Source organism: Lagopus leucura, unplaced genomic scaffold, assembly GCF_019238085.1.
Source record: "Lagopus leucura isolate 7727_CA_CO unplaced genomic scaffold, USGS_WTPT01 Super-Scaffold_73, whole genome shotgun sequence".
Taxonomy (NCBI): Eukaryota; Metazoa; Chordata; class Aves; order Galliformes; family Phasianidae; genus Lagopus; species Lagopus leucura.
Genome location: NW_024962252.1, coordinates 45780622 through 45806585, shown reverse-complemented (window position 1 = coordinate 45806585; position 25964 = coordinate 45780622). Strand labels below are relative to the sequence as shown.

The following is a 25964-nucleotide window of genomic DNA, read 5'->3' as shown; positions in this document are numbered from 1 at the left end:
CACAAAGAACTAATTGGGCAGCACAGCATTCAGAAATGGAAGAGAGAGAGATTGATGCATGATACCGTGCCATTACACAGGCAGACCAGCAACCCTGTCTTAAGTAGCAGTAAAGGGAAGAAATCATGCCAGCTTCTAACTTTAAGGAGGAAGGCCATAGAAACAGGCAAGATGAGGGAAATTGGACCCTTGTCTGCACTCAGTGCAGGAGAAGTCTCCCCCTTGTACCTGACATGTCCCTAAGCAACTGATACAAGGCTCTTGGGATGGAAAGAAAAGAGGGCATAGATAATGATTCAGACTCAGGGACAACCACACTAAGTTGCTCAAAGCTGAGTCCTTGGTTAGATCAATTACCACCAAAAAAAGGCAAAACATTAATAATCAGGAACTCTTCCCTGAGAGGCACTGAGGCACCCATTTGCCACCCACATAATCTCTAGAGGGGTTTGCTGCCCGACAGAACCCTGCATTTGTGACATTAAGAAGAGGCTACAAAGGCTGATAAAGCTAGAGGACTACTATCTGCTCCTATTCCTTCCAGTTGGATCACATGAGGTTGTAACAAGGAAACTACAAAATATTAAGAGTCTTTTTGTTGAAGGGATCAAGAGTAAAGGTAGGGTTCTCTTCTGCCCTCCTACTGGGGACTGGTACTCAGGTAGAAAGTAGAGGATGGGTCAGTTGAGTGACTGGCTAGGTTCAATGGGGGAAGGGAATCTTCTCTGGAGACATTCAAAATACACTTGGACCCTTTTCTCTGCAACTTAACATAAGGAATGTGCTTTAACAGAAGGATTAGACTAGATGATCTCCAGGGGTCCTTTCCAACCCCTGCGATTCTGTGATTCAGTATTTAGGTTTTGCTTCTCAAAGCTATCTACAATACTTTTACTCGTAAGTTTTTACTGCTTTCATACATACAGAGAATCATCTTGTGGAAGAAAGATGGCTCCATGCCACTCCTTAAGAGTTACTTGCAAATTCCAAGCAGAAGATGTTCATTAATGGCAAGCAGTAATGTATCTTTGAAGTCATTTTGAGGAAATAAAATGAAATCATAATGGACCAAGTGTTAAAATTACATCATGCTTTTTATGAATCTGTATTTGTAACTGCTTTGTAGAGAAACAAAAGCTAAGCCCTGTTAGTTACTTCCTCATAATAGCTTTTTTTCCAATATCTGAAAAAATAATGAAGAAACATATTCAATATTCTGCTAGTCAGTGTTCATTAGAAGCTTGTTTCTTAATGAAGTGTTTCAATCAGACTACTTTTTTCAATGGCTAAACTCTTACATACTGACAATCAGGCCATCTTCCCCACTATCATTCAACTTTCTTGAGAAATAATTGGCACATTTTGCTTTTTCCAATACCTTCAGCAGCTTGGAGAATGCCTTTCATGAACTGCCCGAGAGATCTTGCTCTGTCATTAGTCCTCTCAGCATCCTGCTTTGTTTGCTCACCATCTGCTGTCACCTTGGTAGCCTAGTGAAGCAAATTCAGGAAAAGCTCAATTAGTAAACAGGAGAAGGCTTCATGATGCAAAATCCCTACTGGTTGAATTTACATACAAAACTTTCCTCAGGCTAAAGGCAATGGATTATTGATCAGACGCATGGGAAATAACATGTTCTGTACAATTCCACAAATAGTTTTACCTTTTCTTCTTCATGGAAATTGGAAGGCTTTACTTCAGGTTCTTAGAGATTTTAGTTATGTGCCACAGCACACAAAGAGACAAGGGATGAAAATTTTCACTGGACATGCTCAAAAAAACATTGTTCAGAAGCTTTTAAAAGAGTCTTCAGGGGATACTTTCCATAGTTTCATGGTTATGAACTTTACCATTGACAATGTGCAGCAGATATCTTGATCTCTTTCTTTCTTACCTTGAAGAGCTGTCATATAGACTATGCTAACAAGCAAGGAGAATTCAAAATTCATACATTACTTAAACTAAGAAAAAGAGGAAAAGAAGTGAAATAGAGTTGTTCAGCTCCAATGTTTGAAGCTGTTGTCTTATAACTTATAGGGTTGCTAACATTTAAGCTTTGTGCAATTAAAGACTTTATAATTTTATTGAATCATAACAGCAGCATGAAGCAGTATGAAGACAGGCAACTGCCGCATACCTGAAAAACATGTTGAGGAAAGGAATTATGTGAATGCTTTCTACTTAGTTCTTCAAGATCTATATTTGCAAAATTGACCCATTTTTATTACATGTGAGCTATTTCAGGCAACAAAGCTTTGTCGAGATGTATTGTGAAACAAAACAAAACAAGACAAAATAAAATAAAACAACAAAACACCTCCTTCCATCTCCTCTTTAACCAGTGGTTGGGTTGTGACTGTCCAAATTGCACTCCCAAGACAGAACTAGAAGCAAAGCGTTATGGCCTTTCAGGTCCATGGGAAATGGCAAGGAGGCCAATAACTCCAAGCAAACTGACTTGAGCTGTAAAGAACATTTTCTAGGTTACAAAAAACAAAATAAAATAAAAATATTCATACATAATTATATGTATGTACCAATAATGATCAAAGAGACATAGTATCACTTTAAGACATTTATTTTCGCTTGATTAGCTTTTACATGAAAGCCTGCAAGATATGTCAGGACAGCTGGGTTTCTCCAACGAAATTCTTGTCATTATCATATTACTTACCATTTTGGTTTACTTCCGAGTTGTTACTGTGCAAGTAATTTATGTGGAAACAATTAAACAGATGACACCAGAAGAATTAGGAACCCATACAAGAGTGGGGGAGTTAGTTTTATTTTTGTCCTAGATTTTTCATATTTATGCAGCTTTAATCATGCTAATGCTTACTTCCTCTAAGATTTACAAAATCTTTTACCTACCTGTATGCGGAGTTAAAATATTGTTATAGTGAGTTGTAAAAGGCGACAGACAGAAAAAAGGCAGAAATACAGAACAGCCTTGATGTACTACTGCTCTAGCCTAGCTTTCTATTTTCAATGTAATTTCATTCTTCATGTAATTGATAACAGTTTTTATTATATAGTGTCTTATCCTTCCCAATCTAGCTTTTATTCTTTGCCTTGTATTTTTATTTTTTATTTTTTAGAATTTTCACATTCACATTCATTATATTATACATTTCTACATCCTTTATTACAAATGGTGATCAAAAACTTGCGTAGACTTCTTTTATTTTTTATTAACTTTTGCATTCATGTTAATTCCAATTGGCCACTTTAAGCTCTCTATTTATGACTGAGTGGCATGTACTAAATTTTCATGCATATTAATCTGTCATCAAACAGTTTCCATTTTCACTCTGTAACAGTTCTCTTTGGTACTTAAATCTCATCCAATCCACTGCATGCTTTCTATATTTTGCCATAAATTGCTTTGCTGAAAAATGAACTTTCACTTCATTTTCTGGTCTAGCTTTAACTCCATAAACCAAATTAAATCACAAACACCTTTTACACTGCACCTAGCCATTGCATGGCTAATTGAATCTTTCCATTTATTAATAAAATCCTACTCATTTGCTATATATTCAGTTTACAACTGTTCATAATTTCCATAAAGTCAGGCTTCAGCTGCTGCTAATGTTTAAGTTTAAAGAAGCAACAGTCTCTTTCTGGGAGAAGAATAAGAATCCAGCAGACTTGGCCCAGAACAAGGGTTTGGAATGAATCTATCCGGACACAAATGAGATCTCTTTGCATAAAGGAGATCGCCACAACAGAAATCTGATAAAGCAAGAATTTGAGACCAGTAAAGCCTGCATGAGTGACATTCACTGCTTGTATTTAATGATACAGGTTCTATAGGATGCCCTGATCTAACGTGAAGACTATACTAACATTAGCAGCTACACATGAAACCATGAGGAACTCCTCAAGATGGCACTGGGAGAAGCCCAACATGCATTTCTGTGGCTAGTGAGCTGCAGACAACAGAGAGAAGGCAAACTCAGATGCCACTGTAGAAATGGAAGCTCTTGGCTCACCATCTATATGCTACCAATTGTTGCAATCTAGGTTGCCTCTACTACTACTTCCACAATTTTCTGAACTTGACAAATTTAATGGCAGGGGAGAAATGAAGAAGTTTACAAAATCAAAATAAGTCACTCTTCAATTCAGAAGATCCCTGAAGGTTCTCTGAAGGTATGAAATTAGAAAGGGGGAGGTGTTTCTAATTAAAGATAGTGAAATAAAAGATCTATCTTAGGTAACAGATGTAGGAATCAGTATGCAAGTACATAACAATGTAACCAGTGCAAGAGAAAGAGATGAGGATCTTGTGTATGTCTTATAATGAAGATGTAGTACAATTTGTCACTGAAAAAATTAAAAAAAAAAAAAAAAAAAAAAAAGAGAGCTGCATTGACAGATGACTGCTTGAAAATTTTTTTGTACTTAGTAAATACTCGGTAAATACTGTTTCTACATTTTACCTTAAAAATGTTAGAAATTTTTACTCACGTGGGAATTCCCCACGAATTCCCCAACAATCCTCATCCTTATCAGTACTGCTTTCACTTTGACAAGCCTGAAAATCAGATATGAGCAGAAAGTTTGCTACCTATGGTTGCACTGTGTGCATCAATTACATTTTATGTCGTTTTACGCTATATCTTTGTTTAGGAATGAGACTTCAATATTCCATTCTTCTTTTTGAAACATTAATCCTATTTACAAACATAGAAATAGAAGGGTAGGACTTAGCACATTTTGATAGTCCCCAGATAAAAAAACTAAAGTTCTATTCAGTTAACATTTCTCTACAAGTTAAACTAGAGATCATAAGGCAACTTACTCACTGTACAAAGGAAAACAGCAGGAAGGAAAGTGGTTATAACCTGGCTAATTTCCTAAGATCACATTTTCAACAGTTTTCTTTTCAAGACTGGTTCACAAAAATTTAGAATTTGCAGCATATCTTAGGTAATTTCCAGGAGGGATTGAAATATACATAAGCTTGGTGGCATTGGACAGAGAGCGTAGAGGGAAGTAGTTGGAAAAGGCTATTCAAAAAGGCAACTGTGCGAAAGAAAAAAGATTGAGAACTCTTAATAGAAATATGATTTTCTATGCTTGTAGGAGTCCCGTGAGTTAAAAACAAAATCAAAAACAACAAAAAAGAAAACCCACACAACCTCTAGACTTAAAGCTATAGTAGTTATTTCTGACAGAAAAAAAAAAAAAAAAAAAAATCAAGCAGAAGTGAAAAAAGAAACTTTCCATAAACTCATATGCATTCACATTTAAATATATGCATGTGTATATGTGGAAATGTGTGCATACACAAACACATGAGCATATATATGCATACATTAGCTATAGGTACTTTCTTATCCATCCAAGGTTTCACAGATATTTTCAAAACTGAATATATCACACCATTTGCACACGAATTAAACCATTTGCTTTGGTTTTACAGAATTTTGGTTCTGTAAGTATGCCAAAACTACATGGGGTTTAGCAAAACTCTCTCAGAAGTATATATCAACCTCACAGCAATGAATATTTTGCTTATGTTGCTATTTCAATGCCAGGGTGCACCTAGTCATTAGCATCATTTTTATCAGGTCATCACATTAATGGGATAACTGTGTTTTTATTGTCTTTGTTTCATTTTCCTATTTTTTATCCACTATCTCAAACAATTTATATTATTTTCTTACTGACAAAAAAAAATGTTTCAATATTTCAATATAAAGAGTAAATAGCACATCAACTGAAATCCAAAATACTCTCAGTTTTCTCATAAATTAAAAATAGAATGTGTATGTTTAAATAAATACACACACTCTCTGCAATATTCTTCTCCTTTGACTTCTCCTGTCCCCATTTCAATTACTCATTCACAAACTCTTAATGAGAACAAGTTATTTGCTAAATGAGGAATTTCACTATCTTGCAACAGAAGTTGTTAAAAAGAAATGAATCAGACAAGGCTACCATCACCTCTACAGCTCCCAGAAAACAAACGAACAAATAAACAAACAAATTAGCCAATGACAACATATGAATGGAAAATAATACTATAAAATCATACTAAAATAAATCCTATAATGGGCTTGAAATGGCTGGACAATAAGTACATTTGAGTGAAACCAGGCTACTTGTATTGCGACAATCTTACAAGGGAAACAGACTAAGAACTATCTTGAGATAGTCAGACTCAGATTTAAAAGAGGGTATTATGAGATGGTGTTGTAAATGCAGAAATGAGATAGTCTCTCCAGAGAACACACTAAAGTTCAGAAGAAAAAGAAGGGAACCAGGCAACCCAGTTTCCAAAAGCCCCAGCTAATCAAAGACTCCAGCCAAGTGAGAAACTACGTGGTAGGCACTCTAGAGTTTGAAATATAACCTGCAGTTGATATCAAGACCTCTATTTCCTTTGACCTCAGATTTTCCAAGTAGGCTCATACTTGGAAGCTCTTTATTAGTTCTTTCTTGCATTATAAAGCTTTACAGGAAATATATCTCAGTGAGTTGGCTCACAAAAAGGTGTTTTTAGAGAAGCTGCTGCCATTTCAAATATTGAGACTGAGAAGCATCTTATAATTCATCTATTCATACATGTTTAATTCATATTCTGTCATTATGCAACTTCAACCAAACCCATAGACCCCAATGTGATCATAGACTTACTCTTGTCAGTAGTTCATCCATTTCTGTCACCAGTGTATCCAGATTTTCCTGAGCTAACTGAAGAAGTCTCTCTGGTGCTCGCTGAGGTGAAAGTAAATGCTGTTGGAAAAGGACAGGAAGGAAAAGTCTGCATTTTATGGTTCTCCATGCTTCCAAATATTGTACAGAGAAAAATAAGCAGCATTTCCTTTTTGTTACATGATGCAACTCCCTTTTGTCTTTTACCCTTTTTGTCACATCCATCCATCGAGTTTTCCTCAGGAATCTTGACAGCTTGGCATATTTTAGTGAAATATCTGTAAGTATGGTAGGCAACTTAGCTTGTACACAATGCATAGCTGCCCTCTGGACAACAAGCATGAACACTATTTTATTTATATAAAGTATTGCTTCTTCTGCGCCTGCAGTATAATGCTTGCATATATGTAAACAAACTACTGCTTACATATTTACAAACTTACTATATTTATAAACTTACATATTAAAAAAAGTCAAAATAAATAACTTGCTCAGGTAATAATAAATAACTACTTACCAACTAAAGGAAGTTTGAAGACTTATAGCTGCATTTTTTGCACAGATGTATGTACACTTGTACTGGAGCATCATTATTTGTGTATATGAATACAAAACCTTTGCATATATGTGCATACATACCTTTAATTCCTGCGTTGTGTTTTCAAAACTGTACAACAATTTATATGGAGCAGGCAGTGGACCAGTCAGGTTAACACTCATGATCATCTGGTTTAGTCGATCTAGGTCATTGAGAAGGAGTCCTGTACAATCATCATCACAAGCTGGGAGAAGAACAGAAAAATTTCATTTCTGATAAATGTTTAAGGCTCATATTAAGGCAAATATGTCTGAGCTAGAAATATTTTACCTTGGAAAATTAATGCTCGTTTCAGATAATTTACTCCAAAAGCACAATGTGATAAAAAGTGGAGACAGCAGCTGGGGAACAGGAAAGATTTCATTGCTTGGAAGTTAGTAACACGACAATATAATATAAAATAGAGGGCAAAATTGGTAGGTTTACCTCATAAAAAGAGGAAAAATTAATGTTGTCCGTTACAGACTAGCCTACATAAAATTCTAACTTAGACAAGCAATTTGGAGAAAGTCTGAGAAAAGTGGACAGGTAATTTGGAAAATCTAAGGAGCAGTCGTGGATTTGAACATAAGATAAACAACAAAAATCTTACACTTCACACATTTTATAGTCAATAACAGCATGGCCAATCATGTTTAAATTGTAATGCAAAGAGTAAAGAGAGTCCGGGAAAAGATATTGCCAGTTTTTTTTTTTTAAGAAATGCTTTTGCCTATCTCCTGAGACTAATCAGCTTAGAAGTTTTTCATGTATGGTTTCTTTTTTTGCTTGCAAATACTCTTTAACATGAAAAATACCAGAGGAGGCTGCATGTAACGAAAGTAGTTTGCATTTCCATCTCCTCTTTGCCTTCTATTAACTATCGCAAGACAATCTCATAACTAAAAACTCGTACTATGGATGCTGCAGAGAGGAAAATTCCTCATCCAGTCCAAAGGAGCTGTGGGAATACCTTTCTGTTTCCAGACATAAAGGTGCTGCATATGGCTGACAAAGTAAAGCAACATCTCAGAACATGGAACAAATTGTGAAGCAATGAATGTATTCTCCTAGATAGTCCACTGGCAGAAAAACAGTGAGAAATATGTATGTGTTTGAAGAAAAAGGTAAGTAGTTTTCAACAAGGAATTTTGGCTTTTTTTCTGAAATCCCTTGTTCACACAGACACATAGTTTTTAAGGTTTTCAGCCACAGCAATCTTAAATGCATTTCTTATTAGGTAGAATGACTCTCCAATACAGTGAGACCTTGAGTCAAATACAGAAAAAGTAAATGTCATGAATACTAGTTTAATACACTATGAAGGTCATGATGACTGAAAAGGAGACAAGATAGATACTGCATTAGTGCAGTAAGAAGTGGATGCAGAAAACTATATAATGTTATTTTAAGATTTTCTTTTGCACTTTCACTGCTTCCATTTCAGATTCCTTCCTCCTATATCTCTGTATTTTGTTACACAAACTGAACCGGAAATTTTCTGTAGTCATTAAATGTGTTCATGATACATTCTGATTCATTCTTAACAGGAAATACATAAATAAATAACATTAATATCACTCTAGCTCTTGTCATCTGTATGTTTGCTTTCAGAAATTAGGGAGAATTTATGCAAGTTTTACAGAAAATTGAATGCTACATATAACAAACACCTGTTCTGTAGCTGGTCAAGAATGCAATCACTTTGTATGATGCAAAAAAGTAATCCTGGACCTAAAAAGAGTTTTTTTGTTTGTTTTTTTAAATTATTCTGATACATAATATTTCACTCATAAAACAAGATAGATCTATTAGCCCTCAAAATTATCACAGTGATTGGTAATAAAACACTAAAAATTTGTTATATGTTGACAACAAACTTAATTCACATCAATAACGACAATAAAAAAGAACATCTTCTGAAGACATGAAGTATTCTCAATGAGTTAAAAATTGGCACTCTGTGGTGAACATTCAATATAAATTAACCAATTGAAAAGATGAAGTATGTCATGTGATGACCACAGTCGAATAGATGAGACAGAACTAAGCTACTCCAGTATGCAGCCTGCAAGGCAATAGATCTAAGGCAATATTTCAAGAGCATGATTATATTTTATGAGACAAAATTTTTCCGTGTCTTTATCTATAAAACTGTCAAGATGAATTTGTGTCTAATATAAATAAATGCAGCACTAAATTCAGATCATTACAACGCTGCAAGCATGTGAGAAGCAAATCATGCAGTCAATAATACAATACTGCAGTGAGCAGCTAATGGAAATTACTTTTCTCTAGTTTTACCATATTTCCCCATGCACAAGAAGCCCTGTAAATGATTTTGACTTACCTCTGCGAGGAGTATCTCCAACATTTGCATGCAAACAGATTTTATTTGAAGAAATAATTGATCAAGAAATAAGACACTACAAATGAATGCATATATAGCCACTTATTCCATCTTACAAAGAGAAAATAACATACAATAAAGGAAATGACAGAGCAACAGTACGTTTCTCCACGTGGGCAATTATCCTTACAGAATTTTTCTTTAATACGTTTATTGCTTTTAAAATGCATAAGATGCAAAGTGCATCTGTGCTATGACTAGGTAACATCTGATACAAGGGAAACCATGAAATCTCTGATGGTAGTCTTAATTTATGACAGCCTCTAACTCTTAAGTATTACTATTTCCTGTGGAACCAATAAAAACTGCTGATTTTTCACTAGCCTTACCTAACTTTTGGCCATTACCCTATTTTTCCCATTTTGACATTGATTTAAAGCCAAAAAACCTTCTTTCCACTCCTCATTGTGTACTCATTTTGTCTGGGATGGAGATTATTTTCTTCATGGTGTTTCATATGGTGGTGAGTTTTGGATTTGTGACCACAACAACATTGATAATATACTGTGAGAATCCTTCTTTGTTTTTTGGCTCAAAGCTTGCTTCCTGAGGTATTTCTTGTGATAAGACTCTGAATGATTTGTTGAGGAGGCAACTAATGGGTGCTAACTGTGTGACAATCGATATCACTTTGGGAACATTTGAAAGCCCCTTCCTCCAGAGCTCCTTGCTCTATAGAAGAGCGGATGAGAATGCTCAGGAGTGTTTACTGGTGGAAGATCTGGCCTGTAACAAAACAGCTCCAGCTAGGTGTGGGAAAATTGGGGAACGATACCATCGTGTTCTGTGAGAAACAGGATGCAGATGGGCATCCCTGCTCCCTCTTATCTGCTGGCAAGGCCCGGAAGATGGGAACAAAGGAGTTTCTGCTGAGATCCCAGAGCCAGAAGCTGCCACTCAAAGGAGAGCTGACTCAACCACTTTGGATTTGAGCTGTCACTCCAAAGACAGCTGACTCGACCACTTTGAAACCATTGAAAAAGGGCCATCATCGCCATGGTCGTGCTTCGTTGTCGTCGTTGTCAACAGGACAACTCTGCCTGACGACCCACCGCTACTGAAGATCAAAGACTGAACTACGGACCATGCTGGATCCACGGTGGTGACTATCTCCCTCTTGCTGCCTATAAAGACCCCTTGCTTCTTCTTTTCTATCTTTTCTATCGCCTTCCTTCCCTTCCCCCATTACCCTAATTCATAATAGTGTCCGTCCTCCCCTTCCCCATTTCCCTGATTAAGATTTGTAATAAACTGGTTGGACCAACATTTGAACCGTTGCTTCTTAATCTGACGCCGGGTATATAAATAATAAAAGAACCTCCTCTCCCTCCTATAAATTGGAGCGAGACATACACCCATGTTTTAATTCTTGCTGAGCAGTGCTTGGACAGCACAAAGGCCTTCCCTGTTTCTTCCACTGTCTCACAGTGAGGAAACTGGTGGTCAGCAATAGAAGAGCTGTATACTCCCTACCAGATGACATTTTGCTCAGCAATAACATGTGGGGGAAAGAAGGAGAAGGAGGCTGATCTTTGGAGTTATGGTAGCTGTCTTTCCAAGCAACTTTTAAGCTTGATGGAGTCCTGCTGTCCTGGGGATGGCTGAACAACTGCCTGTCAAAGGGAAGCAATGAGTTATTTTGCTCTGCTTGCATACACAGCATTGTTTGAGGTACTAACATGTCCCAGTCCACACATTTTCTTGCTTTTACCTATCCAATTCTATTCCCCATTACGCTGTGTGGGAGCAGGTGAGCTGCTGAGTAAAGCTTCAGTGCCAACAGCAGTTAGCACAACAACAGCCTCCCTAAACAGAGCCCTGCTAGAATGCTAAAAGCTTAAGGTACATTGAAAATGCAGCTGGTTTCAGGGGGTTTGTGTGAGTGATGTATCTCCAAAATTTAAGTAAAATCAGTATCTAAAAGTAATGGCTCAGGCTTTTTACTTTTGTTGTTTATAAAATCCCATTTACTGGTTTTGATACATATCGTACTTGTTAGGTTATATAGTGCTTGAGAAGGGCAAAAGACACTGGGATATGAGTATAAACTCAACAGGAGTTCACACATCATAAAACCAAAGCAAAACAGAGAACCACTGACAAATTGTCAACTTCCGTGCCAAGTAGGAAGTGCTGGTCCCATATTGAGCTCATGCAGACAGAGGAACAGCTGGCCAGTGAAATGAAAAGTTTAATTCTTACCTCTGTGTAATAAGGGCTCACACATTCTGTTAAACTCACAACATAGCAGAAGCTAGGCCAGTACTTCACAGACTTGATGTTACATGCTATCATTTTCAGATCAGCCTCTGAAGGCTTGCAAGAAGTTTCTAGCTCCTGCTGAATCGAAGACTGTGTGGGAGCTAGATGATGTTTGTTTTCACAGATTTTTCAAGATCTGCCTCTGGAAAGAGACAGCATCTCTGCCTAATTCTGAATTTGAGAGGGCTATGATCATGGAGCTACTGCCCATTATAGAGGGAAAATCTTGATTCTGCAAGGAGTAGAATGGTGAGTTCCCTGAGGCAAGTGGGAAAAACTCCCCCTCCTTGCAAACAGCAGTCAACTTGAAGTACTATATTTAAGTGTCCAAGACTGGGCATTAAGAGAATCCCACCCGTCTTTGTCTGACTATGCAAATTCTTCATTTTACCTATAAAGAAGATTTAAATTTGTAAAGATTTAAGCTTGTGGACTGTAGCAGAGCTGAATGTCCTTTTTTTTTTTTTCAAGACTGAATTAAAAAAAAAATCCTAACAATAAAATATCTGTTATATCTCTATGTCACAACTGATTCCGTTTCATCTTTACTCTTGTACAGCAGAACCAAATTGACTGCTCTATACTGAGATTTTGCTTGACCCTAAGGAAAACCTATTACAAGAGTATACTTCTGAGGAAAGGTTTCTGTGGTTTGTGTTCCAAACACACTCAAAATACTAAAGCCAAATTCTTTATAAGTCTCCATTGTAGTTATGACTGGTACTCAGAAATCATTCAGAAGGTGAGATCTGACTTGCCATATATTTAACAATAAAACCTTGAAGTTGTCCCTAGGATTTATCCTTTTTTCTTTTTCCCCTGAACAGTAACAAGCACAGTCATTGTTCTGACAGCACTGCAATTTAAGGGTCTTCATTTTACGTACTATAAACAACTGGAGTGTCACAGGGTATAACAAAAAACACACCAGAGAAGTACTAATACAAAAAAACGCTGCACAATTGCTACAGGCTCGAGATTCAACATTCTTTTAAACTCCTTCTTTCATGGATAAGATCAAAGGTCTCTAGAAAGGGCGAAGAAGGAGCAATACGGATTTTGGCATGTTTCCATAACGCTTGCATGTGTATGCAAAACACGGGTTAGTGATCTCTGCTTGACCATTCAGACCTTTGCAAAACCTATTAAAAAAATCTACTTTTTGATATTTCTTTCTGTCTTCTAAATACACACAAGAGAAAATAATGTTGTTCTGTTTTAAAAACATAATGGACTGTAAGTTCTCTCTGTGACATTTACCAATAAGTATCTTTCTGTTGTTACTTAGCAGTAAATAAATTCTTTCACACAGGGGCTTTTAAAAATATATTCTCTTTCTATTCTACCTGCAGTTTTCTAAAATACAACTGTTACAACACAACACTGAAACATGTCACGCAAAAAGCAACTGAAAAATGGCAAGTTAGAAAACAATAAGACTGTGATAAAAGAGATTTTAAGCTATATGAAAAATAGATCAGTTTAGTCAGTATGAAGGCGCCTGTTGAACTTTTTTTTTAAATTGTAATTTTTTTACTCTAAAACCTTTAGAATACTTACAATAAGGGATATATTTAAATATTAAACAATATGATTTTATAGTATTGTGGGTTAATTCTCTCCCTGATTTGATTTAAATAAGTATTCTTCACCTTTTAAGTCTTTTAGCTTTCTGTACAGTGTGATCTTTGACAGAATTTTCCAAAAAATTTTTATTTAAATGCTTATTCTTTGCTAAATATTCAGATTTTTTTCCTCTTTCCTAAACATAATATTGAATAGCTTAACCATAGTTTTATATTACTTGCAACTAAATTCAAACATTGTATTTGCATGCATTTTCTTTCAACCAGACCATTTTACTCCCTAGCGAGGGTTTTTTCATACTTCTGACAGCTATAAAGCAATTGCACCAATATTTGAAATTAAACTCTGCAAATGAACAAAACTAGATACGTTCTTGCAGCTCATTTGAAGTATGGAATGCAAACAGGATTCTACATACGGCATTAATTTTCTGTACATTAAAGTACTTAATCACTATTATTATTATCATTAAGGCTTCATTACACCAGAAGCTAGTCAGAAGAGTGTTTACCAAGTAGTTTGGAAGTGGTTGATACACAAAAGTAAAAATATACTGTACACAGTACCAAATTTTCAGCTGCATTAAAATCAGACTGGAACAGTGAAACACTACGGGAGTAACAGAAGAAATCCTTAGGACTTCTCTGAAAGATGTTTCTAATGGTTTTTTGACAGCAACTGTTAAAGAACATTAGGGGCTGCAGCAATGTATTTCTAACAGTTAAATAAAACACGGCTGTGTGGTCTGAAGCCTGTGACATGAGATAGTGTTAACCACGCACAGATTTCCACCAAGTTTGTGCTTGCCACAGTACCCTTGTCTAGCATAGTACATGTGCTCCAAAAGGGGTTTATCGATCAGTCTGTGCCAGGAGTATTGCCCTGCACTAGCAAAGGCAGATTTGGAGCTATATGAGGTTGAGGAATCTTTAAGCAAAATAAACTGCATGTAATGAGAGCAAACAATCATGAATTTTCTACTGAAATATTAAAGCAGCTTTTGTAATTCATGACAGTGATGTTATTGACATAGTGCCATAGTGACTGGTTTCTGTGTTACAGGGGAGAGTTAGGTGCCTCCTATCTACTTCTCTAGGTGGCTCTTTTTTTTTTTTTTTTTTTTTTTTTTTTTTGTGACCTACAGAAAGAAATCTCTTTATTTGCATCCTCCCTTCTAGCAATGACATGAAATGTCTGTATACAAAGTCAAAGGATTGGTTTTTTTCAGATGAAAATCAATTATCTAGCAGAAACAAAAATGCTGCTCCAGGTAGAAAAACGGTGGTGGAATTTTGGTGGAAAATTGGATTTGCCTGCACACAGCTTTTCCTATTGATAGTGAGATTTTTAACCTTATTATCCACACAATGAAACGGTCTGATTAACAAATTGGAAAACTACTACAAATGAAAACTTTCACTTAACCTGTTTTATAAAAAGAAACTCTTCCATCCTGAATAAACATGAGGAGTGTCCATGGCTGAAAACAATGGCTAGTCCTGGAATTAGTCCTGAACAGATATTCAGGATGTGGAAAAAAAATTATTTTCATTCAGGTACCACTCTGGAAAACAGTTATTTAAAAATTTTGTAACTGCAAGAGCTAGGAACTTAATTCATGATTATATTTGTCCTTGGCACACAAGCTGTGAGATGGATTTGAATGTGTAGCTACTTCTCTGAAAGTCTAGTCTATTTGCATTCATTTTGAAGTAATTTGAAACAGTGTTTAAGATAAAGAATATTAAGTCCTAAATTACATCAAACTGCAGGACACTAGAACTTTATTTTCCTTAAGTACAATCATATTTCCATTAATGAACTGACACCACATTATTAATAAAAATATTTATGTATATATTCCAAGCAATTTCTCCACTCATTTTCAAAAAAGAATTGTACCTAAGACCAGGACTAATAATGTGAGAGCACTGAATTTAGTAGTCACACTTAGAAACCCAAGTCACTATCCAAGAACTGATCATAAAAATTAAGCTGAGTGAAACTGTGTTCTGCACTCTATAGCCCCACATGGCTATGTAAAGCCTTACTTGGCTAATAGCCTCCTGCTTATCCACTCAAAAAAGCCACACATGACGGATTTGATGTTTTTATTCATTTTTAGCACTTCCTGTGTTTCTCTATTTGCCAATTTGTCTTTAAATTGCTTACAGTTTGCTGGGGCTGCACTAATCGATTTTAATGTTAGAGAGCCGTAGACTTCTCAGACCTCTGGGTATTTAGACACAGACTGACCACATTCTGTGAAAAAGAGGCTGCATGTATGATATCTATTTGCCTTGATGTTACATGCACCTCTCACAGGCCAAAATCCCTTCAAAATAGAATAAGCTTTAATTTAAATCCTGTTGTAGATAAAACGTAAGGTAAAAAATGTGAAAACTAGTTAATTATTCTGTTCCAATATATATTAAAGATGCATATAGTAAGTATAGCATACTGTGAGCTTACTGGATCTGTATCTATATTCTATTTTAAAATGAAAAATGTTAGCCTTGAGGGGGAAAGAAAAAAGAAAGGATATCAAAATTAGTTTCTACTCAGGGTAGGGGAGATGGGGAAGAGGAATGGAAAAGAAAATGCCTTACTTTTTGGTCAAGATTTATTATGTATTCTAGAAAAATGTTGTTGCCTGATTTTTATTATTATTTGATTGGACATAAGCATATAACAGGAAAAGGTCTATGTTCTCAAAAACAACATTACTCAATTAATGGGAAAAAATTCCAAACCATAATAAAAGACAAACCGATCAGTATATATCAAAAGCAAAGGTAGGGCAAAAGATATCAATACTGTAAGATGAAACCTGATGTTTTAGGCTAAATCAGGTATTATTTTCTTTTTTAGTAAAATATATTATTTGTTCCTGTATATCTCATGCTGCCACATTTGCATCTTGTAAATAATATAAATGGTTATTGAATCAACATAACCAAGAAAACTTTGATGAAAACTTTCCTGTTTCTCTATGTGACTTGTGACACAAAGCACTGCAACTGCTGGTTAAACGTTTAGGACAACACTAAAAAAATCACTAAGAGCAAATATTTTATCTTTCACAACACCGATGCCAACCCTTAGCAAAACTACAGACTTCAAAAGGCAAAAGAAAAACATCCTTCCAAGTTTTGCTGACAATTTTCAGTGAGCATTTTAAGAATTATTGAGAATTTTCCTAACATTTCAAGGCTTGCGAAAAAAATAGACCAGAATGCTAAAGCAGTAAGAAACATGACAAGCATTTTCAAAGGAAGCCACACAACTGACTGCTGCAATAGCAGGATTGAATTTCTGAAATATGGAAAACGTGTATTCTCCAAAATTGTGTTAGTATACGTACAAATGCATTTCATGCCATCACGTGCATATCGATGTTCACAGCCAGCACACTTCCACCCTGTGAATCCAGGCTTGCAAGTACACACTCCAGTGGCAGGGTCACAGGGGACAGGCATGGAACCATACTGATCACACTCACATTCCTGGCAGGATCCTCCTGGGGTTTGTGGATTTCCTGTGTAGCCAGGAGAACATCTAGACATTGCAAATAAAAAACAAATTTGGTCAACAGAGAAGCATAGTGTATTATAATGAATACTTAACAAGACTGTAAACAAAAAGTATGGGAAAAACAATTCATGAACCATCAAAAAAAATCTGTGGCAATATATCACTCAGCATGCATTTGTAGGAGAAAATATTGCAGATGGTCCAATGCAACAATGATGGGCATAATCTCATAACCAGGACATGGAGCAGTCTAGACAGAAAGAGTATGCAGAAGTGATTTCAGTTAAACTTCTGTTATGCCATGACACAGAAGTTCCTACATTAGCTATGTATGTACATTAGCTATGTATAATCTACAGATCTTTTTCTCCTTCCATTAACTGCTTGTATTTTGCATTAGAAACAAAGTCACTTATTAAATGAGATACAGACAAATAAGGGTAGTTCTGGGGCCCATCCTGTTTAATATCTTTATTGATGATTTGGATGAGGGAATTGATTGAATCCTCAGTAATTTTGCAGACAACACCAGGTTGGGAGCAAGTGCTGATCTGCCTGATGGAAGGAAAACCCTATAAACAGATCTGGACAGGCTCGATCGCTGAGCTGAGGCAGTAGGATGAAGTTGAACAAGACCAAGTGCTGGATCCTGCGGTTTGGTCAAAACAACCCCATGCAACGCATGGCTTGGGGCAGAATGGCTGAAAAGCAGCATGGAGAAAAAGATCTGGGGGTGCTGGTTGTCATTTGGCTGAAGATGAGCCAGTAGTTTGTCCAGGTTGCCAAGAAAGCCAATGGCATCTTGCCTTGTATCAGAAATAGCGCGGTCAGCAGGACCAGGAAGGTGATTGTTGGCCTGTACTCAGCTTTGGTACAGCTGCACCTCAAGTGCTGTGTACAGTTTTTGGTCCCCTATTACAAGAGAGGAATCAAGGCCCTGGAGCATGTCCAGACAGGGACATTAAAGTCGGTAAGGGTTCTGGAGCACAAGCATTATACAGAGAGGCTGAGGGAATGGAGATTTTTAGTCTGGAGAAGAGGAGGCTCAGGGGAAACCTTATGGCTCTCTACAACCATCTGGAAAGGAGGTTGTGACATAGTGCGGGTCATCCCCTTCTCTTGCAAAACTAGCGACAGAATGAGAGAACAACCTCTAATTGCAACAAAGGAGGTTCAAATTGGATATTAGGAAAAATTTATCCCCAGAAAGAGTGAATAAGCATAGGAATGGACTGCTAAGGGAAGTGATGGAGTCACCGTTCTCGAGGTGTTTAAGGAATGGGTAGATGTAGTACTTGAGGACACAGTTAGTGGGCAATATTGCTGTTGGTGAACAGTTGGACTAGATGATCTTAGAGGTATTTTCCAATTCTAATGATTCTATAGTTCTGTGAGATCATAATCCTATTGTGTTGCTATGGATGAGACAATAGCTATCTTCTGGACTGCTAGTTTGCAGTTTTGTCATCAATATATTTACATATAAATGTTTTTTGCAGTTAGTGTCATGGGGACAATATAATCACTTGAATAAAGGATAAGGATGACATTAAGTCACACTATTAAGCATTGCATGTAATTTTAGATAAATGTAGTATATATACACATATGTATTTATTTCTGTGGTCCAGGGGAAAAAAACAAAGACTTTAAGACAATATCAGTGGTATAAGTAACACAATTCACAGTATGTAGGAATGGTCTTTTGCAGCTGAGTTTGAACAATATTTAAAAAGCAAATAACTTATTTGAAAGTATGCATTTAAACATCAATAAACATACACTCGTAGCACTGAAGGACATTGCTTTCCCTCACTCATGTGTTACTTGCCTCTTTTTTCATTCATCCTACCTTTCACAATACTGGCCTTCATATCCAGGTGGGCATGCAGTACACCGATAATCACTAGGTCCTTCCACAACACAAGAAGGGCTAAAACTAAAGCAAAAGCAAATGAAAAAGTAACTGTTTGTGCTTTGTTGCATCATATAGCTTGTGCTGTATGAGGGTCAGTGGCAAGCTTTATGTTTCAATGCAAATGACAGCAGTTTCTTATGTGCTACCTGTGAGACATTCTTCCTTTTCAAGAGTTCTGCAAACTTCTGGCAAAATTTAGACAGATGCCGGAAGGGCAGAATCAAAAAGATGGGAATCCAAAGAGGCATGTGAATCAGCAATACCCATGTTGTAGGACTGCAAGGCTGAATGGTGCTGTCACTCACAGTGATCAAGAAAGCAAACTTAAGGAAAGGATGTGCAAGATGGAATTAAGAAACTGAGCCATCAGATATCTAGTCCTTCCAATCTTATTTAATGCTAGTTTGAATATAAGGAAGACAAAAGGCTGCCTACAGTCTGAATAATCTAAAAACTATCTTCTTCATGATTAAGGAATGGTCGTATTTTAATCACAGATGACAGCAACTTATTTTTATTAAGTCATGATATATATGAATAACTAGTGACATCAGTGTGTACCCATGGGAACTGTGTAAAGTAGGATGCTGCATTAACATTTGTTTATTAAGTACCTACACAGTTATAAAAACAGAAAAACAGTGCTGAGAGGTGAAAAGAAACTGAATATAAATACTGTGAAAATCACTCAACTATTTGAGGAAGTAGAGCCAGAAAAGCAGAGATTGCTAGTGGCAAACCTAGAGTTCTTTCTTGTACAGTACAGTCAGCATCCTATCATAACTTGCTTATACTGCATTAAATCAATAGTGCTCGAATGAGTAATAAAATTACACTCCTGCAAAAAATATAAACAAATTGATCTACTACTCGCACATTCAATATCCAACAAATTTTCAGCTCCATTACAATTGATCCACACTCCTATAAACAGTTCATTATCTTTGCTTTATACAAAACTATGAAACAGTATTTAAAACTTAAAACTTCAATGGAATTCTGTAAAATTTCATAAATAAAAATAATTGCATCACACATTCACAAATATTATCATGTCAGCCACGGCATAATAAACAAATAAGACAGCTCATTAGCTATGTGCATTTCATGCAGATTATGATTAATCAACTACCATGGAATACTTGCATTTAGTTATTTTGTTAATTCTTTTTTTTCCCTCACTAGTATTTTTAAGAGCTTTTACTGAGCTACACAAATAGTACAAATTTTTTGCGTGATACTATGGTTTTCTGCCTAATAATATAGCTTTATGGAACAGATTTATCCCACCTAGTTAGGCATGGAATCTATGCCAACTCTTCAGGAATCATCTATCAACAGTGGAAACATGGAAATGTACAGACAGATCGACATATTCATTCAAATATGTGGTGATCTCCATTTCTAACATGTGTGGGATGTATATTTTTCTGATGTTTTCTGTTTCTGTTCATTGACTCTACATGTATTTAAATTGTTGATTTACAGCTACAGAAGCAGTAAGCCCCACCCTCCTGCCTACAGACATCTTAGCGAAGCAGTACAAAAATAAGGAGCTCTGTTTCTGGACATGCTCATATCTGTGTCCTCTCCAGACAACCACTAAAAAACTGAATGACTATGATAGTAGCATAGTATGTTTCTACTAAGCTCATAAGTTTTATTCACTTATCTCCTACAACGACATTTAAACAAAAAAGGCCAGAAGATCACTTTTATACAATCGTGACCCTGACAACATCTAGGCTCATGCAGACAGTACGGCTGCAAGAAGAACAGGTATTTTGTTTACCATCCTTCTCTCATCCTGAGGCAGCTCTGTAGTTTGCCTATTCACCCAAGGCACACACAGAAGTTAGTCTTACTTTTTGTGACTTGGATGCCTTTTGCTGACATCAGTAAGTAAAACAAATAACCAAGCTGTAACAGAAAACATGCTTGTGAAAAAAGAGACAACAACAACAAAAAAAAAGAAAAGCCCATAGTCAAGACTATGCTCTAATTTTCTAAGATGAGGGGAACTTTCTTAATCCCTTTTTATAATTCTTTTGGTTGCTTTCTTTTTGGTTTTTACAAGGTTTGAAATTTTTCGTAAAAAGTACTTGCTTTGGAGAAAAGATCACAATGTGTTTAGCAATGGATGTTTGCAAAACAAATGCCCTGCTTCAAAAAAAAAAAAAAAGAAAAAAGAAAACTTCAAACCACTTAAAAATGATAAAATGAAGACGGAAAAAAAAACAAAACAAAACACTTCAAAGATACACTGACTGAAATACTCCCAAAACATCCTAAAGGTCAATCAAAACACAGAAAAAAATGATTTTAAAGAACACTTGCAACCTTTCAATGGAACAATCATTAAACACAAACCTTTGCAGAGCAGAACTATATGATTCCAAATAATGCTAAGAGCTTTTCAGCAAAGCAGGAAACAAATCTCAAGTGCTAAAGCATCATCTATTAGGAACACATGCAGAAATACCATAGCCAAGCTCATTAGCATAAATCGACCAATAAAATTTATACTGCAATAACTATATTGCTTTTAAATTATTCTATCTTTCAAAAATCATCTAAAACTCATGTAACATTAAATAAGGAATCAATAAATTCCATAGTGGAGCAAGAAAAGCACTGTAATACATTTATAACCCACATAAAATATGAGCATAGGGCTTTTTATAGCTCCTTTGTGGCCATATTGTACTTGAATTCTGATCTAGCTGAGAATACCTCTATAACACACATTCATTATCTGTTGAATATTGCATTTTCTACCACTTACTAATTTATTAATCAAAAATTAACAAGGGAGCAATTTCTGACATTTAAGGGAAGATCAATTAGCAGTGAGTAGATACAAAACATTTTAGTACGACTTTCTGTGATGCAGTCCTCCTGCAGCCATTTGAAAGAAGACACAGTGAGCCTTAAATGAAGTTATTGCTTACTGGAAAGGTAATTCTTTGTCATACGCTTGCATGCTTACTTGTTACTGGAAATGGATAGGGGACAAGCACAAGGCTGGCAGTCCTCTGGAGATCCTCGGACAATGCCATAAAATCCCAGTGCACATCTCTCACAGTGCTGACCGGCAGTATTGTGCTGACAATTCTGCAGAGAAATGAGCCAGAATGAAAGCAGCATTTGATAATTACAAAAAAAGCAGACAACATTCTGCTCCCAACCTTAGGGATTCAAATGAATTGAGATTCAAAGTTATAATTTACTGATATTTTAAATATTGATTGATATATTGATATATATTATAACTGTTATAGTTATATATCACTCCTGATATAATTCACAGCGGGGCCACTTGCTTTGAACATCTATCAAACGTGTGCTGTGATACATACGGCCTTACAAGGTGAATGAATGGAGATCTGTAGCTGGCCAAATGTATCATAAGGAATCTTTTAACCCATTCATCACTTTATGTTCTAGTCACTGAAGGAGGGAAAACGATCAATTACAAGTCAATTTTCCTGTATCAGGTCGTGTGTTATTACATGTAAGAGCAATATCGTGTTTATTGCAAGACACATGCAAATTGCAGATTATTAATCTGCAGGCAGTCAGGCTTTTACATAAGTAACAATTCAGAAGCAAGAAAGTACTGCATAATCTTAAATTAGACAAAAAGAAAACTTTAAAGATGAACAGTTCACTTTTTCCATTCAGTAAATTGGCAACAATTTAAGTAAAACTGGATTAAATTATCATCCTCTATTTTAACTTGGTTCATTTACACAAGATTAACCTATATTAAGTTCACAAATGTACCTGACAAACTGATGTTTCAGGGTCACACGTAGCACTGTGCCCATGACATTGACACACAACACAGGCACCTAGGGACTGACTAGTTATCCTTCCTCCATGTGAGACTGGAAGCCTGTAAAATCCTGGAGAGCACGACTGCAATAAAAAAAGATGCACAGGAAAACAGATCATTACAGAGTGAACGGAGTATAGGGAGCATTGCAAGCCTATCTTCCCAATCACCAGTTTTTACAAGATGTGAAAAGAACCTGACAGACTTCCACCTGTGTTACAAACAATATACAGCACTTTGCAGATAACAAGAGCCAGCCCTAATTGGAAACAGTGCTGAAAACTCCCTGGAGCACTCCACTGGCACCAGACTTTTCATATTACAGCTTGAGAGGCCTTTCATTCAAATGCCAAACACCTCACTGCTCTCACTGTGCATCGAGAAAACTTCCTTTCATTTCTTAAGAATAAGGTTTGTTTTTAATAAAAAATTTTTGCATGGACTGTGGAGAGAAAGCATGAGATTCCGTTTCCTTCACCCTTGGTGAGTTTTTCAGGTTTGACAAGCTAATATCTGCCTACATACTGCCTGATGGATAACAAGCAAAAACCAGATGACAATCAAAAAATGACTGCATGGCTGCATTATTTATAGCTATATAAGGTAAAGTCTATAAAAATAGAGAATTTGAAATATTAAAGGTTTTCCACGTCTTGAGACTATTAGCCCCATATCTTATTTATCTGTCAGAGTCTTTCCTACCCAAGTTTCGCAATAAAATTTTAAGAGTAACTCAAATATTGTTAGTGATGCTGACACACACAAAATCCAGCACGTGATCTTTATTTCAGGCTTATTATGCAAACGTATTAAAGTGTCTACATAACTCCCAGAAAGCATAAAATTAGAAACAAGTCCATTTTGATATTTTAGGCTATTAGGGTAAGTCACTCATCCCATGTATAAACCCCCAGTACCCTTTAGGATAGACCAATGTGGTTGTTTCCTACCACTGACCTCAATTTGTGCTTTTGGAACCTTCCCATACAGCAATACAGTGGATACAAAATAAAGAAAAGAGAATTTGGAGTAAGTAATGTTTCATTATCAAAATCTGGATTCTCCAGTCAAGTCCTGCCTGACATACTCTGTTGTATTCATACAACTCCACTCTGACAGTTTTATAATCATTGCCAAAACATCCAGGAGTAAGTCATGAAAAAAGCATAAGCACAATTATTTTCTTTTGATCACATGGAAAGCAAGTTAACTCACTTCTGCTTTTCTCCTTTATTTTGACTTAGACTACATTAAGATCCCTGAAGCATAGAGTCTATCTGCTTTTTCATGGTTTGCAAGGAATTCCAATTTAGATAAATAATCTCATATGAAAGTAATTTTGTTTCTTACTATAATTTACTATTTTTTTTTCTCTGTTCATCCCCAAAGAAGTCCTTGTCCAAATATAAAATATTACGTAGCACAGGTTTACAAGTTCAGTGACTTTAGGATTGGTGTAAAAATATATGGTACATTCTCAAAGTCTAACCTCTAGCTGTATTTTTTCTTCTGATAGGCAGCAGACATTCTTGTCATCTATTTTGATGCAAGCATCTCTGAGATGAAATGGAACATTTACAAAACATGATGTAGTTGACTATATTTTTCATCGTTAGCTTGGAAGTTTTTTAGAAGTAGCCACAAGGAAAACTCTTACCACTGTTTTTTCAGCCTGCTTCTGAATTAAGAGAAAAACAATATAGGAAATTTCTATTTTTTTTCACTTTCTAGTAAAAAACATTCTGCACTTAGTCCTCACAATGGAATTGCAGGATAAACCATGAAATAGATACATGCACTCTTTCAGCATTTGCTTAAAAAATGCCTTGTTATCAAATGCTTTTTCCATGTTGAAATTAAATAAATCTTTCAAAAACATACCATAAGCTTTACCAAGAACACTAAAAATAAACTAAGTTATGAGCATGTGAAGATTGCACAATTAGGCACAAAGTATGAAGGCTGCAACTGATATATTTATTCTAGCCCCCGGTGTGAATTGAAATAAAGTTCTAATTACATTATCATATGTTTTCCTGGGAAAATGTAGTCTATTTTAGTAGTTTGAAAAAAAAAAAAAAAAACCCAAACCCAACAACAAAACCAACAACAAAAGAACAAGTCACTTCAACTGTACTTCAGAGCAAATTTAGTTGAATTTCTTGTGTGTGTGCATTTACATGCATTCAGGTGTATGGACATAGAGACTTCTTGCGTTTTGTGCTTCTCCACACATGCTATGAATCATGGCCTTGATAAAATGATGCCTATAGTTCTGTCTTTAGACAGACACGGTATTATAGATGTATTGCATATAATGGCCTCACTAAAACACAACAACATAGTACAATGTGTTGTACATAAATACAATAGTATTAAGCTCTCATTTGCCCGAAACAACTTGGTCAGCCTCATTCACACACTGTGACTCGTATTTACTTAATAGGAAAAAAAAAGGGCTAAAATTCCTTGTAAGATAGATATTGAGAACATCTATCTCAGTTAACTGAATCCACACAATAATTGCTAGTCACACCTTACTAAGAATTGGAACATAGAGGGCAGAAATACTTCTACTGAAAGTAAAATTATTAATGTACCTCACAAGACAAACCAGAGTAACCCAGTGGGCAGTCACATTGCTCAATCAAATTAGCCTGAGGAGTCATTCCAGAAACAATGCCACCTTCAGCAACTTCCATTGAGATCTCAGAAATCCTAAAAGAAAAAGGGAGCAACCATCTTCAATAAGAGTAGTGAAACATTAACTCAAAACCAGTTCATCTTGTATGGTGGAATATTGCCTTACTTGGCTTTCTGCAGGCTTTCTGGCTTATAGGAGATAAAAGAGCACATTTTTGCTATTCCTAATGCTTTTTTTTTCCTTCATCTCTTTTTAGTGAAACTACTAACAATAGCTCAAATCTGATTTTTCATTCAGAGGGACTCATTAAGAAATCGAAGACACACATTAAATGCAGTTCCAATTCATGACAGGTACAGCAATAAAAATTGTTCACTAAATGAGCTTTTAATGAGGCAACTATTAAAATAAAATAAAATATATATCCAGCAAATAAAGCAGCCTAACAAGCTGCTAAACAGACTTTAAAGCACAGGTTACATTTGCTTTTTTTTTTTTTTTTTTTTTTTTTTTTTTTTTTTTTTT

General features: G+C 35.8%; 1 protein-coding gene across 7 annotated transcripts in view; it reads right to left on the bottom strand.

Moving 5' to 3' along the window:
• Positions 1–25964, bottom strand: part of LAMA2 (laminin subunit alpha 2) — a 320859-nt gene that overhangs the window by 78049 nt on the left and 216846 nt on the right. For 6 of the 7 annotated variants that reach the window (XM_042877434.1, XM_042877458.1, XM_042877450.1 and 3 more), the window contains 8 exons: positions 25396–25513; positions 22744–22878; positions 21947–22071; positions 18892–18978; positions 16870–17063; positions 7309–7451; positions 6652–6750; positions 1379–1490 (listed from right to left, as the gene is read on the bottom strand). In XM_042877434.1, the coding sequence (XP_042733368.1) occupies positions 1379–1490; positions 6652–6750; positions 7309–7451; positions 16870–17063; positions 18892–18978; positions 21947–22071; positions 22744–22878; positions 25396–25513 (1013 nt within the window). The remainder of the gene's footprint in view (positions 1–1378; positions 1491–6651; positions 6751–7308; positions 7452–16869; positions 17064–18891; positions 18979–21946; positions 22072–22743; positions 22879–25395; positions 25514–25964) is intronic. The other variant, XM_042877467.1, reaches the window with a different exon arrangement.